This window comes from Aythya marila (assembly GCF_965140915.1).
Source record: "Aythya marila genome assembly, chromosome: 2".
Classification (NCBI taxonomy): domain Eukaryota; kingdom Metazoa; phylum Chordata; class Aves; order Anseriformes; family Anatidae; genus Aythya; species Aythya marila.
The window spans coordinates 121,816,177-121,832,337 of NC_139043.1; the positions used below are offsets into that span (position 1 = coordinate 121,816,177).

A 16,161-nucleotide genomic window follows, 5' to 3' on the forward strand; every position below is an offset into this window, starting at 1 on the left:
TCTCTGCATTAGTGATCATAATATTTCCCTGCCAAACAAGGGTGTTATGATGACAGATGCATAGAAACAAAGACCACAGGATTTTATTTTTAATACATATTAACCTGCAACTTAAAAATAAGTAAACAAAAAGGCACAGCTAATGCTTTATTGCCAGGTTTTTAAGTCCATGCATAAATAATACAGAGGGACCTTAACTTTCCTTCCTCCAGCAGCCCTCCTGCCTCTGATCTCCAGAAGGCTGCAATCTGTCAGCTGATAGCTTCTGTCTGAGGCTTCTTTCTTTTCACTGACTTTTTTTGGTTTTCTGAGGGTGCATGAAGGATATGATGGGTAGTTTACACTTGCTTGTGCTTATATTCTTGTGAGTATGAGAAAATTTTTTTGGTTTAGAAATAAGCCATCAGTCTCATGATTTTCTAGTAGTTCCTGACATTTCCCAGCTCACTGTACAAAACTTGGCTGCTTTCCATCTTATTAAAATGCAGAGTTATTGAAAGGATACTAGCATGTCTGCTGAGATTTATGATAAATTGTAGCAGGCATTTCAGCAAGGGTTTCAGTTTCAGAAAATCCCATCTCATTATACAAAACAGGGCTGAATTATGAAGCTGTATTTACAAAGTAAAGAGGTCTGCAGCTATTACAGTAGTTCAGGGCTGGCCCCAGGACTTTCTTGCCTCATAATGAAAGTTTTTGGTGAGAGAATGCTGACCTTCTGATTTTTGTAATAATTTGTACAATAGTTGCTAGTTCTAGTTTTAATCTGTCTTTTATGCAAAAAAATGTATTTGCTTCATAGGCCATTTATGCATCATGAATTTTCCCCCAGGAGTTGCATCTAATCCTATTGAAGGATATTCACACAGGGGTGTCAGTTTCAGAGAGGAAGTCTGCTTAGCTAATTTCTGAATAAGATTTATAGACTAGCATGTTAAAATCAAATGTCATGTAAGTCAAGAAGGAGTAAAAAGCAGTAAATGGTCTGCTTTTTATAGCATAGCAGTTTACATGCTAAGAGGCAGAAGTTCAAGATTTTTTGTTTAATTAAGTTTAAGAACATCAGCAGCAATTGTTACCTCTCTCTCACTATATGCACACTGAAATTAGGGTTGTTAGGAACATATTTCAAAAATTACACATTTGGTTATGCATATTTTTGAAGTCATAGTTGTTTTTTTTTTTTTTAATATTTCAGCTTGTGTAATCACTAAGTATATATATATTTCTTTATTCAGATAGCAAGTAAAAATGCATCAAATATCAGTGAAAATGTATCAAATATTTATGATTTGCTTACTCTTCAAACCAAAATTGCATTTCCGTAACTGTATATTTGGTCCGTTTATAAACTTAGTAGTAAATCATTCAATCAGCAGAGCAGCTCTGAATAATTTTAGGTACAAAACCACAATGCTGGTTTTTATTGAATTATTTATTTAACACAAACAAAAGTACTCTAAATACAGTGATCTTTTCTTTTAGGAGGGCTCAGCTTGTTTTAGTACTGAATTCATACCTTCTTCGATAGAATCACTTAGGTTGGAAAAGACCTCTAAGACCATAAAGTCCAACCATTAACCTAGCACTGCTGAGTCTATCACTAAACCATATCACTAAGCACCACATCTACACATCTTTTGAATACCTTCAGGGTTGATGGCTCCCATATGCCAGGCAATTCCCTTTCACATTATAAAAAACACATTAAGTTTACTAGAAGTAAAAAATATAGCTCATTAAGTTATAACAGTTCACAATCAGCACAGATAATTTTACATTCTTTATATTTGTTCTGTTTTTCTTTCTATTTTATTCTGTATTTCATGAGTTTTATGCATAACAATAGAAGGTGTTCTTAAAATATATTACCTATTTCTTTTTTAAGAGTTTTTGTTCTTTAAGCCAATTTATCTATTCCCAGCTGACTATCACAGCAGTGGCCACACTGTCATTAATGGCTGGAAGATCCACAACACAGCAAAGAACAAATGGTTTGTGTGCATGGCAAAAACACCTGAAGAGAAGCAAGAATGGCTGGAAGCTATTTTGAAAGAGCGAGAGAGACGAAAAGGTAGGTTAATAAACTTCCTTATGTTGCTGTGCCAGAAAGCCATGCTGTATTTTTATGTTGAGATATAAAGCAAAACAGCTGCTAGGCAAACTTGTGGTATCAGGTTCAACTGAAGGTTTATGAATAACAGCTTGGAAAAAAATAAATCAAACTAGTACTGGGAAGGACATAATGACTTGAATCATGTGTGTTGGTAGTGAATGTCATTTTGTAAATGGGAAGATGATTTCATCTAAGATTTTTCAGCTTATCCTCAACCAGAAAATATTATCATAATTTTACTGAGGCCTGTGAAATGTTGTGGCTTGTGGTAAATGAGGGTCTATTCTAAATGCCTTTTGGGGTCTGTATACATTTTGTGAATGGAAATTTGAAGCGCTGAAATAAACAGATTTTCTAAGTTCATGCAGATGATTCAACATGAAATGGTACAGAATACACCCACAACCACATCTTTGATCCATTCTCCCCATCCAAGAAAGTAACAAATCACCATTGCAAACAACTGTCTTTTGAATCACTGAATTAAGGTGGAAGAATACTTGGCTGAAATATAATCCTGATCTCTAATGTGACCACAAATAACCTTGTGTATTGAAGGTGAACCCAGCACAGAATAGATGACGCATCATCATCTTCTGGAGCTAATTTCATTTGCAAGCTAAAATATCCTAATCAGTGAGGATGTATGGAGCCTCAGTACTGAAAGAAAATATGACCTTGTAGTCAGATCTGTGTTTCTGTTCCTGGTTAGTGTAGATTTTCTGTGTCCTGTTTCAGTAGCCATTGTTTTGTGCCTTTGTTGTAAATGGAGGATAAGAATACTTTCTTTGGTCTTTTTAAGTTGAATACTGGATGTTTGTATAACATCTGCTGTAGGACCAGAGTTTCAACTAGAATGTCTGAGCCCTGGCTAATTAACAGTGCCTTCAAGAATTAATAGTGGAAAAGCTAAAAAGTTGCTTTAGAGGTCTAAAAGCTCAACATTTTAGAATAAAAAATGAAAACCAATGTGCTAGAGATGATGTCAAATACAACAACAACAACAAACAGATTTCATAGAATCACAGAATATCCCAAGTTGGAAGGGACCCGTAAGGATCATCGAGTCCAACTCCTGGAACCGCACAGGTCTACCCAAAGTTTTAGACCACGTGAGTAAGTGCACAGTCCAAATGTTTCTTAAATTCAGGCAGGCTTGGTGCAGTGACTACTTCACTGGGGAGCCTGTTCCAGTACGCAACCACCCTCTTAGTGAAGAACCTCTTCCTGATGTCTAGCCTAAACCTTCCCTGCCTCAGCTTGACACCATTTTTCAAAACATCTGTATAAACAATGCAGGATGTATCAACTTAATTTGGCAAGTTGCCAAATTACTCAGGAACTAAACAGATACATTTTTGGAATTCAAATATTGTATCTGAATGTAGCTATAAGCATTTTCCTATTTATTGTGAACATAAAGATGCTTAAATTGTATATTTACTTAATAAGGCGTGGAGCCTGTTCATGCGAGTATGTATTTATAGACAATTACACTGAGGTCTAAGTGACCACATGTGAGAACAGTGCTTTGTCTCCTTTGCAAGTGAGACACCAGCTAAGTCAAATGTACACACTTTACAAATCTCTTGGGCTATGAGCGGGTGTTGTTTGAGTCACTGCCCCCTTACTGCACGGTGTGGCAGGACCTGCCCACACATTCCTTCACAGCAGTGCTGTGGACCCCACATCTCAGGCAGAACCGTGGATAGCAGTGATCACCAGACCAGATAAATAAAGAATATGGGTCATGGAAATACAGCTTGAGTATGCCATGTAGCTGGAGCTTTCTGGACCATTAGTATTGGGAGATTTGGAGATTCGATGTACTTAGGGAAGCTCAACCTATGCCGTTATTTGGAGTTCATAAAGCAGAAGCTGAACAGAAGGGAGAGGATGCCCCAGGTGAAATACTTTAACAGAAATTTCAGTGGTTATTGAATTAATAACTAGGACCGCTTTATAGATTTTATTTCTTTGCTAAGAGAAATCAAGCCAAATTGGAAACTTTTTGCTGGGAAGTATTTCTTTCAGTTTAGGGGCTTTCATGTAACCATCTGAAGCATTCAAAAGGTTAGATTTTTTTCTTAATTGGTGAACATTTTCAAGGCTGATGGTGCTGTGATGCTGCTGATGATTCAAACAGTCAGTACAAATAAAAACATCAATGTCCTATTAGCTCCAAAAGAAGTATACTGGCTAGATTTTCTTTTCCTGGGAATAAGTCAGGTTTTATGTTTGTATGGCATTACCACTAACCAGTTCATGGGTAATGAGAGACACTTCTGTATCCGAGACCAATTTGTTATCTTTTTCTTATGCCATGTTACATTTTTTTTTTTTTCTTCAGAATTATAGAAGTGGCAGACTACTACTCATATTGATTATATATAGCTAAAATTTTAGAAATGTGCAAATCTAGAGAGAAGCTGAGAACATATATATAAGACATTCCTGAAATGTGTGGTTTTATCCTGAATTAAGATGGTTTATAGAGAAAATACATGGGTTATGAAGGTCTGTGGTATTCATTGGGAGAACAAGCTTCTGTGAGGGGCCAATATGATACATAATTCAACAAGAACTGTTTTCAATCATCTGTTATTCAGAAAATGTAATGATTTTCCTGAGAAGAAAAACAGGAAAAAATAAGAAGAAATGTTTAACTAACCCCCTCAATAGATTTTGGTTGTTGAGAAAGTCCCCCCAAAAATAAAAATCAAGTTGTGCATGTGATTTTGTGTAAAAGGGCTAAATTAATCCTCTATGAAACTAACAAGTATACAACAGATAATTAGTTACAGTTCATTGAAAAACTGAAAAATGTTTGTGAAAATTTTTGTGAAAATGTGAGAATTTTTATTATCAGATGACAAGAATAAAAATATGGACCTTTTACTTTAAATTTGTGAAGACTCCTTCTTTCTGAACATTCATATGCTGAAGTCATTGAAAATCACAGCATTAATATTTATTACTGCAATATCAAAAGTGATGTTAGTATAGGTGTACATTTTCAGTAACAATTTGACTTCACTGTGAGGAATTTATAGATATCATTTGATTATGCTTTATGAAGGTTAGATGTTCATAAATAGATCTTGATTCTGAGCAAAATAATGGAAAAACCTCCTTTTACTTTTTTATATGTAGAATATTAGTATTGTCTATTCTGTTGAAGACTGAAATATAATGACGGTATCACTTCATAAAATTTTATTGTATTTTTGACAGGTTTAAAATTGGGCATGGAACAAGACACTTGGGTGATGATCTCTGAGCAAGGAGAAAGACTATACAAAATGATGTGCAAACAAGGGAATCTCATCAAAGACAGGAAGAGGAAATTAACCACTTTCCCCAAGTGCTTTCTTGGAAGGTATTACATGCATTTTATAGCATGATTTTTAAGCAGCTTTTATATCTTCTTTGGGATTTTATGAAAACCACACTTTATTTGTAATGTCTGTTAGGACTATTTGCCTCCCAGAATTTAGCCAAAATGTAAATTGTTCTGCCTGAAATTTATGGATATGTACTCAAATCCCAAAATACCTTTTTAAAGGGCCAAGGCTGCAAAGGCATGTTGAACATAGAAAATGCATCAAATAAAATTGTTTCTTTAGGTAAATAATTCTCAACTGTTTTTGATGCATTTTAGAGTGCCAAATTTGCTTTAATCCACTTTAAAAATCTGACTCTAAAACTGTTCCCTTCTCCTCTTGTCTGAATATCAGGTATCGAGTTATTAAAGGCAATTTATATGCTTAAAAATTAAACCCTGTTAAGAGGAGAATCTTTAGAATGTCATAATGTACCTATGGCTTAAGGAGACTGAATGCACAAGGAGGAGAAAGCAATAGGTAGCATGATATTACATATGTTACAGAAAAACATTTTTTGGGGCAGAAAGTTTATCCCTTATTTCATCTGACTGTAAGGCAGATTAGCATGGAGTATTTTTCTATAGTACAGTGATTGTTTTACACAAGCACATTGTGATGAAGATCCTCACTGCTGTGTTCAAAAGAGGAAACGAAATAAGAGATTTTCAGGTACTGTCCAAAGTCATGTAGCTGGTGAGAGTTGAAATGAGGATTAAGATTAATTATTGAGTTGTGATTGAATCATCTCCTTAGAGCGACTGTTGGAAGGAGATAAACAACACGCTCCTGGTATGGAGCCATGTAAAACATTTAAACTGACTGTCAAAAGTTTGCTTTTCTGTTCCATCTTTGAAGTGGATCCTTCCAAACTATGCTTTTGCTTGTCTGTGGGTCAATAGTTAAAACCCATTAATATGGATGTTGCACTGCCTCACTAAACTGCTATTTTGATTTTTAACAGACATGGAAATATTTTATGTACCATAAAATTGATATCTCTGAACTGCATCAGATTTACCGTGAAATAAACTTGGTATTTCTTGGATGTGCACTATATGCTTTGTTTATGTGCTCAGGACGTCTCAGAAATAACAGGCCTACTGTTCTCTCATGCTGCATTATGGTCTGCCTTCAGAGGATATCTTCCCTGTGTAGGTGCAGTAGGTGTGCCTGGGATTTTCTTATATTTGACTGTCTAGTCAAATTTGTCTATTCTACTTTAGAAAATCATGGAAAACAAAGGCATATTTATCATGTGCTAGATAAAACTTCTGAACAGAAAAGAAAAGACATGTCAAGGGAAACCTTTATGTATTATTTCTAAATGATAAAAAGTGGAAATCATTTTTTAAAAGATGATATGACATTCTAAAGGTCATTCTAAAGGCTTAAGAAGCACTTACTAAGTAAGGAACCTTGCTTGTCTTGCAACTAAGAAGAAAATGTAGTAGATGTAGTGGAATGACATTTCAATTTTTCTTTTTTTGTATCTGTTTTAATTCAGTGAATTTGTGTCCTGGTTATTGGAAATTGGAGAGATACACAAATCTGAAGAAGGCGTTCATCTTGGCCAAGCTTTATTAGAGAATGGCATTATCCATCATGGTAAATATAATTAGTTTTAACTTACTTGTTTTCAAGGTAATTGTTGTAATTAGAGTGGACTTAATTTTGTTTTATAAAATGATGGTCTCATTAATGCAAGGCAGCTTGTTGAATCTGCATTATATCCTTACAGGGACCTCATGGGGCCCTTGCCCATGCCTGGAAGATTTACTGCATAACCTCCATGGATATAACTAGATTAGATCTGTGCTGTTGGGATCACAACGTTGCAAACAGGGACCTACAGAGACATTGCTATTCTGTTATAACCAAAAATAAATTTGAGGTGAAGAAAGGAGGGCAGAGTTTTTTTTAAGGATTTAAGCTTTTTAGTTAGGCTAGGCCTTTTAGGGACACATATTTGAATTAGCATTGTAGATAGCAAAAAATGTTACAGCTGGCTGCTGATAAATATGCCTGATCCTCTGTTAGGAATTACAAGTTTAGCAGGTAAAACCAACCTAGAACACAAAAGTTTAAACATGTGAATTTTCAGGCCCTGTTTGTCTCTGGTTTGTAGAGTTGCTAAAATTCAAATTTTTATGCTTAAATTTTCAGTCAACTATTTGTGCTAAGCTCATTCTGGAGAGAAGCATCGCTGAAATGGTTTAGTTTTTGAGCCAAAAAGGTTTGATTTCTTGAGGTAATTTGAATTGGCAGCATTTTTCATATCAAGCCTTCTTACCACAGCAGGTTCTTGTCTCTTTTCCGTTTGGAAGTTATAATCCATCAGGATTATAAGCAAAGTGAAGATGCTTCCACTTTTTAAGGCATGTTTGACTTAGGTTCAGTAACTTTAAAAATCAGTTAGTGAAAGAGTTGCAAAGTTAGGTGCTGTTCTGGCATAGATCCAGGGTGTAAATTTAGAAGGAATCTCTGATAATTTACATTTTGATACATAAATACTTAAACCAGTAATTAATTCAATACTTACTTTGTACGTTCTTTGCCACCATGGTTTCAGTGTTCTTGGCTGAAAGGAAAGCGGGAGTAACTGAGTGCCACTTGGCTATGTGCATTTTGAATATACACTGAGTAGGAGGAAAAACATTGAAGTTATTCATCAGTAGTCATGTAGTCTTTAATGCTTTAATGTCAGTCTACATGATTTTCTTCAACCATCATTCAAATGTCAGATGCTATTATGTTTACTACACACACAGAATTGTTTTCAATGGAATGATTCTGTTGCCAAAGATTCTTCTCCTGATCTTGTAATTTACATCCCAAATACATTGATAGACTTTCTCAATACAGAGTTAAATGAATATTGTGTAATTTCATGAGATAAAAGGGTAATTATATTAGAGCATAGAAATTTGAGCCAGACATGCTACTTTGAATAGTGGATCCAGCTGTGGTTCAGTGAAAATAGAACTCTTAAAATAAAGTTGAATGAACCATCTGTTTTCATAGAGGGAGCAAGGGAGAAAGAAAGTTTGGCTGTTACTCACATTGCAAATGCTGTAGGGGGCTTTGTTAGATTTAGCATATTCTAGCATATGCTTCATTCTAGCCATGCAAGACCCACACTGTGATGGACATTGTTTTACTTCCTGGTGTGTGAACTCTGGCAAGTTATGGCTGTTCCGTGTTTTTTTTTTTTCTTTTTCCAGTTTTGCAAAAGGAAAAAACAGTTTATATGTTGCTATCCTAAATCCACCTGGTGGCATTCTCTTATATCTGAAACAGCTTAAAATTAATCAGCCAATGTACTGAGATACTTTGTCTGGTCACCTGTTGCTGATGGTTAGAGGTGGAAGCTTCCTCTCAAGGCAATAAGGAGCTTTGTAGCTACAAAAATATCTGAATATCAGCTTATTTTAAATATCAGATGATTTAAAATAAAAAGGTATTTATATGGTTGTGCAGTTCCTGGATTGGTGTACTGATCTGAGTAAATATTACCGTGGCAGAAAAGCAAAAATTAAAGACCAGTTTAAACCTGATCAGTTCTCTTTTCTTGGCATATGCCCTATAAAATACTTATCTCCAAACAAAGTACACATAGATGGTTGGTAGTGACACACAAAACAACTTGGTGTTCCTTATGTAGTAATGAGCATTTTAGCATACTTAACTGTTTGAAACTATGGACTTGCAAATGTACAGCTCATACTAGTTGATACTAGTGGCTGATAGATAATCTATTCTTCCTCTTGAGCCAAATCACATCTATATCATAGAATGCTAAAACAACCTGCCTCTCCTTGTGCCCAATGAATAGTGATTTACAGCTTCTCTCACAGCTTCCCTCAATATATTTAGTAGGTAACACAATGCAGTTGAGTCAGGAGCATCCTTGTTTGGTTTCCTACAAATGACTACAAATGCTACAAAGCAATGCTCTTCAGAGTGCAGAACCTGTTCTGTTCTTCATGGGCATGCAAGAATGGAAAGGTGCTTTGCAGTCATGGTTCCTTCTCTGTGCATCTCTGTAACAGCAAGGAACAGTTTGACCTTAAGCAATATGATCCTGGCAGTGTTTTTTTTTTTTTTTTTTTTTTTTTTTTCTATCTTCTGTAGTTGCTGGTTTTAAAAACTCTTAATGTACATTGATCTACTGGAATATATCTTTTCTCCAACAGTAACAAATTATTTTCAATTACAGAACTAGAAGGTATCTTTTATTCCTGAGTTAAATGGTCACAGTTCAGTAAAATCAATTTCAATACTTATGCTAGGCGTTATATATGAGAATTTTGTAGTCTGTATCTGATGTACTGGGAGCTAATGATATGTAAAAAGCTAAGGGGTCATTGTAGATAAATCACCTCAGCACATACCATGAGTTCAAGGCAATCAGAGTAATGTCCTGGGCTTTACAATCAGTAGATATATCAAGTGCAGGTAGAGAAGTTATTTTCTTTTTCATGACACTGGTGAAAACACTGTATATATGATGTCCTGATTTTATGTCCATGTATCAGATGATTGGTGGATATACTGAAGAGCTTGACAGTGTGTGAAAAATGATGCAGTGGTTAGAGAAGACACCTTACTATGTAAAGTCTGTGGTGTTCAACTACATTTTTGAAGAGGATAATGGATTGATATTGTAGGTATAGGAATAGATATCTTCCTTCCTTGGTATAGGAAGGGATGAAGAATTACCTAACACTATCAGGCTTGTTACTCTGATAAACAAAGACATTAAAGAATTACAGAATCATTAGGGTTGGAAAAGATCTCTAAAATCATCTAGTCCAACTGTCCACCTACCACCAATATTACCCACTAAACCATGTCCCCACATCTGTCTTAAACACCTTCAGGTGTGACTTCCCTGGGCAACCTGTTCCAATACCTAACCACTCTTTCTGAGAACGAATTTTTTCCTTCCCCACATTTTCCTTTCAGGTAGTTGTAGAGAGTAATAAGGTCTCCTTTGAGCCTCCTCTTCTTCAGGCTAAACAATCCCAGTTCCCTCAGCCACTCCTCATAAGACTCAACTTATGATAGCCTCCTTTAATAGTAGATGGCATGCAAATTTCCTTTCAAATTAAAGCTTAAATTTTCAAGCAAACCAATAATAAATACAGTATCCCAGGATGGTGCCAGTGCTTCCTGCTGTCCTCAGCCATCAATTGAATCAGCTTTTTTTCAGAAGGCCTTACTGTAGTCCTGTTTCCATGAGAAGTTTTGTATCATATGATCACAGAATCACAGAATTTTCTAGGTTGGAAGAGACCTCAAGGTCATCGAGTCCAACCTCCAACCTAACGCTAACAGCCCTCCACTAAACCATATCCCTAAGCTCTACATCTAAGCGTCTTTTGAAGACTTCCAGGGATGGTGACTCCACCACTTCCCTGGGCAGCCTGTTCCAGTGCCTCACAACCCTTTCAGTGAAGAAGTTCTTCCTAACATCTAACCTAAAACTCCCCTGGCTCAACTTAAACCCATTCCCCCTCGTCCTGTCACCAGGCACGTGGGAGAACAGGCCAACCCCCACCTCGCTACAGCCTCCCTTGATGTGACTTTTGAAGAAATATTTGAAGTTGTGAGGTTTGTTGTTGAAATCTTTTAAAACTGCTGAATGGAAACCCACCTGCTAAGATCCTTTTTCAGGGGTCTTTGGTGACAAGGACCATGTATATTGACTTAACAGATGATTGCAAGTCTCTTGCACTGAAGACCTTCAGCTGGCTATATATAGAGGAAGACAGGCCTTCTTTGCTCTCAAGTGCAGGACTATTCAAATGTGTTATGAAGGGTTCTTTATTGATTCATCTGAGATTGGCCTTAGCAAGAATTAGGACAGGAAATAATGTGAAACAATACATTGATAATTGCAAAAGAAGCTGTCTTTTTGGCTATTTGATTGATAAAGGTTGCAAATGCACTGAACACACTTGAATGCCTGATGTTCTAGGCTGTTCCAGGCTGTTTGTTGTTCTTATTCTTTGCCCATTACTTAAAATTGTTTTGTTTCCTGTGGGCTACTTAAATGTTGTGAGAAATATCATCATCTGTGACATAAAGGAACTTAGGGCAGATGATTTATTCATGCTTCCTACCCTCCCTGTCTGAAATCTATCATGTAACGGACTATTATTTGAAGGAATGACTTTGACCTTCTTTTTGTGTATTTCTGTAGAAAGTAACCTGGCTATACATGTGGTGTTTTTTGTTTGTTTGTTTGTTTTTTAATTTAGTTACAGATAAGCACCAATTCAAACCTGAACACATGCTGTACAGATTCCGATACGATGATGGAACATACTATCCAAGAAATGAGATGCAGGAAGTGATTTCTAAGGTACATAATGGAACATTTGCTATTATTAGGAAGAATGCACCAGAAATTGAGATTCTGCTTGAGAAATAAAATAAAATATTATGCTAGAACACATAACATTCCTTCACGCTTGCCTGACTTTATATTTATGTGAATCAAACTTAATTTTCCATTTGTAAGGGAAGATCTTGCCTTGTTGTTACATATTTTAAATATGGAATTAAAAATGTATTTTAATTACTTCATGATTTCATATGTGGGATGCATTGCCTGTGTTTCTGGGTAATTCTGAGGCTGGCATTTCAGTCCATTGCATTTTTCAATCCATCTTAATAGATTTGAACTTACATATAGATTAAATAAAAATAAAATTCAGAGTGTCTTGTATTAGTGTCTTAACAAAGCAGTAAATCAAGAGTCACATAGATGTTTAAACATGGGTATTAGTATCCATCTACACTACTAGGTGTAACACTTCTATTGAACAAAGTTGCCTTTAAACTCATCTCATGATTTTGACATAGAAAACTGCAGTATCTTGGATATTGCATTACAATGGCACTCACTTTCTGCTGGCATTGTTAATGTAAGCTATATGTAGGAGAATCTTCAATACCAAATTCTAGCAGGCACAACAATGTAGAATGAAACCTGTTTTGACACAATTTTTTATTGTTATATATGTTTTGTCGTGCATGTTATAAAGATTTTTTTTTTTTTTTGATAGTCTGCTAAGGAATGCTTATGTGATTTGTTTTTCTTAATGCTATTTTCTGATGGTAGTATCTTAAATTCCTTCAAGCATTCTATTTTTGTTTTCAATTGAAAATGTATTACATCTTTTCACATCTTTGAATCATTTTTATTTTTATGCTGTTTAGTTGTAATTTTACTTTGTATATATATAAAAAAGGTACTTATGCGTGTAATATTTATTTTTATTTTTTTTTTTACTTTAATTGCTTGCTTTGTGTGTAGAGCACCAATCAGTGATTTGGAAAACCTTAATGCATAGACCATTACTTTATCTTTCAAGTTTTGTGTACTTTTTTTTTTTTTTTTTTCAAAATACTATACCTTAATTATTATTTTTTTAATTCTACCTTAAAGCTGATCCTTATTTCATGTGTATCAGTTGGTTATAAATGATTTATGTCTCATGATTTTTATGTCAATATTGTTATCTGGAAATAGTAAGTTTTGGCACATAAAGAAATTTGAATAGTTTTGTTTTGCTAGCTAAGTGAAACATCTAGCTTTTTTACTGTGTCCGTTCCTCTCATGTTCTCTGGGGTGTGAATATGTAACAACATTATAATCCACGTAAGTAACCTCATCTTTCTCTTTTACAGGGTGTACGACTGTACTGTCGCCTTCACAGTCTCTTCACCCCAGTAATTAGGTGAGTCTAGTTAGGAAATCCTTAGAGACTCATTCAAGAGAAGTATGTATTCTGAAGATACTGTGTTTGAATGTAGGAACCTAACCCACCTTTCTAAGATTGGTCTTTGGGGAGAAATCAAAAAAGATTGAAGGGCTATAAAGACAAAAAGTGTAACTGCATCATAAAATGAGTGCAAACTCAATCCAAGATTATCTTTTTTTTCCAGACTTTTAGAGCCATCTAGGTCCTGATAGATGTGCTTATATGCTTACTGTAGATATTAATATACTCACTTCTTTAGTAATGTTCCATTACTCATTTGTAGAATCTCAGCTGCAAGAAGGCAACTGTCTTTATGTTGCAGTGACAAAGTAAGATATGGTCAGCCTTCCCCTTTCTGTCTACACAGAAAGGTTTGACTTGCTTTACTCCAGAGGCAGCTTCTGAAGCTCTGTTTCTGAACCACTACAAAATGGTCAATTCATGCTTATACTAACTTGTATAGAAAATAAGTGTTTTTTGTTTGTTGTTTTTAGTTTAGGCTCTTTTGACCTTTTGCTTCATATATATACCTACATATATATTTTTGTTTTGGACAGGGATAAAGATTATCACTTGAGAACCTACAAATCTGTAGTCATGGCTAACAAACTCATAGACTGGTTGATTGCACAGGCAAGTGTATACCTTTGGATTTATGTGCTTTTCTAAATATTGCATTTAAATTATGATTTGAAAGGTAGTGATGTATTAGGTGGAATAACATACACTTTGTATAAGAACAGTGTGTGCGTGTGTGCGTGCACGCATATTTGTGTGTAATCCTCTTAACCAGTAAAGTAACAGAAATCAGCTGTCAACAGCCATGCTATTCATCCCTTTTGTACTTATCTTCCTTATTTGCAATTGAACTTTAAATGTTTTAATGAGACTTAGCTTTGTAATTCAGCACGTGATATTTTTCAAGGCTTAAAATGAAATGGATAGGCCCTGAAAACCCTAAATTACTAACTGGAAGTCAGTACCAATTTTCTGTTATGATTCTGTTTTATTTTAAGCAAACCAGGAACAAGAACGGGGTAACCTGTTCATTCAGTCAACATGTACCAGCTTTATAAAATAGAAGTAAAAATTCTCAATACTTTTATACTTGCCCAGTGAGGTTATACCACTGTGAATAGAATCCATTTTACTTATATATTAAAATATAAAGAAAATATGCTGTGGTTTAACAGGGGGATTGCCGGACCAGGGAGGAAGCTATGATCTTTGGTGTAGCTCTTTGTGATAATGGGTTTATGCACCATGGTAAGTAAATACATTCTATACAAGGTATACATACCTCTTGTTTAATGCCATCTACATAGTAGGAAGGAAATGCAGGCACTGTTAAAGATATTACACACAGTATAGGAAATTCATTCATTATATCACTGGAGAAACCTATGCTACAATCTTGAAGAAGAAGAAGAAAAATATGTATTGTATACTCTAAAAATTATTTTCAGTCAATTTTAAAGCATATACTGAGGGTTTCATCTTTCGAAGGATTTAGGGGTGGAATTTTGGTGAACCACATTGAAAGAAAATTCTTAAGCAGGTAATACATGTTTGTGTAGGTGAGCCTGAAGATAGACCTTGAGGAAATATGTAGGAAAATAAAGGAATAATTTTTGGAGGAATGAATTAAGTGTTGTGGAGCATGACTTTAAATATGTGAAGTGGTGACAGCCAGAGAAAGTGGACTGTACAAAAATGATAGAAAATGTAGAAATGTAGAAAAAATAATAAAGACAGCATGGAACAAAGAAGAAGGGAGAGGAGAGCAGAGATACATGGACTACGAAAAATGAGAACAGGTTGCATTTAATACCATCAGAGGGAAGATTTCAGTGAAATGATTGAAGCAGTGGGTCATTTACTGGAATAAAGAAAAAGAAATCATTTTCTCATCAGCTTGTTTAGATAAGGAGGAAGAATTAACTTTTTCTCAGACAGTGTTCACTTTTGCCTTTGATTTTTGAACATACAGACTGCATCTGTCTGCTGTTCTAGTTGCTTCCACATCCCCAGCAAACCCATTTCTAATACTGAACGTGGTGTACATCATTCATGCACTTGAAGAGTGCCAGAACTTGTTAGTGAGCATTTCCAATAGCTGTCCAACAGAACTTTTCAAAATCATGTTCTTAAACCAATTTCAGGAAGCACAAGCTTGGCATTTTCACTAAAACGAGGCTAAGCTAGTCTTCCTAACCTTGGTGAAATCTAAACACAGTAGCTGAAAATAAACTTAGTGATACCTACCTATAATGGATCCAGGAAAAAGAGAGTTACTAATGTTAAAAATTAAGTTTTCCTTAGCTTCACACAAAAAGTAGTTTGCTAGCATTTAATTTGTACATGTTCAGTATATTATGGGTAATAAAAAATATGCTATTCAAGAATTCAAAAGAAGAACAGGATTAATGTTTGTGTTTCTGTGTCATACAGTGTTAGAGAAAAGTGAATTTAAAGATGAACCACTGTTGTTCCGTTTTTATGCGGATGAAGAAATGGAAGGGTCAAATATGAAGCACAGACTGATGAAACATGATTTGAAAGTAGTGGAAAATGTCATAGCTAAGTCATTATTGGTGAGTTAAACCAAATTATCATATGTTTTGATGAGTTAAAACCAAATTGGTATTAGTGACAGTAAATTAGCACTGTGTATTGTTTTTTTTGTTAATGGAGCTATATTTACTAAATGCCTTCCTGAACAATCTTTTGAACAATTTTGAACAATTCTATTTTTCAGATTAAATCTAATGAAGGCACCTATGGTTTTGGTTTAGAAGATAGAAATAAAGTGCCAATTATTAAAGTGGTGGAGAAAGGATCCAATGCTGAGGTATTAAACATTATAAATTATCTTTCTTGTTTTATT

General features: G+C 35.0%; 1 protein-coding gene across 2 annotated transcripts in view; it reads left to right on the forward strand.

Moving 5' to 3' along the window:
- Positions 1–16,161, forward strand: part of PREX2 (phosphatidylinositol-3,4,5-trisphosphate dependent Rac exchange factor 2) — a 181,402-nt gene that overhangs the window by 69,952 nt on the left and 95,289 nt on the right. For both annotated transcript variants that reach the window (XM_082755020.1, XM_082755019.1), the window contains 9 exons: positions 1,925–2,074; positions 5,351–5,495; positions 7,007–7,107; positions 11,766–11,869; positions 13,201–13,250; positions 13,832–13,907; positions 14,468–14,540; positions 15,726–15,868; positions 16,033–16,125. In XM_082755020.1, coding sequence (XP_082611146.1) covers positions 1,925–2,074; positions 5,351–5,495; positions 7,007–7,107; positions 11,766–11,869; positions 13,201–13,250; positions 13,832–13,907; positions 14,468–14,540; positions 15,726–15,868; positions 16,033–16,125 — 935 coding nt within the window. The remainder of the gene's footprint in view (positions 1–1,924; positions 2,075–5,350; positions 5,496–7,006; positions 7,108–11,765; positions 11,870–13,200; positions 13,251–13,831; positions 13,908–14,467; positions 14,541–15,725; positions 15,869–16,032; positions 16,126–16,161) is intronic.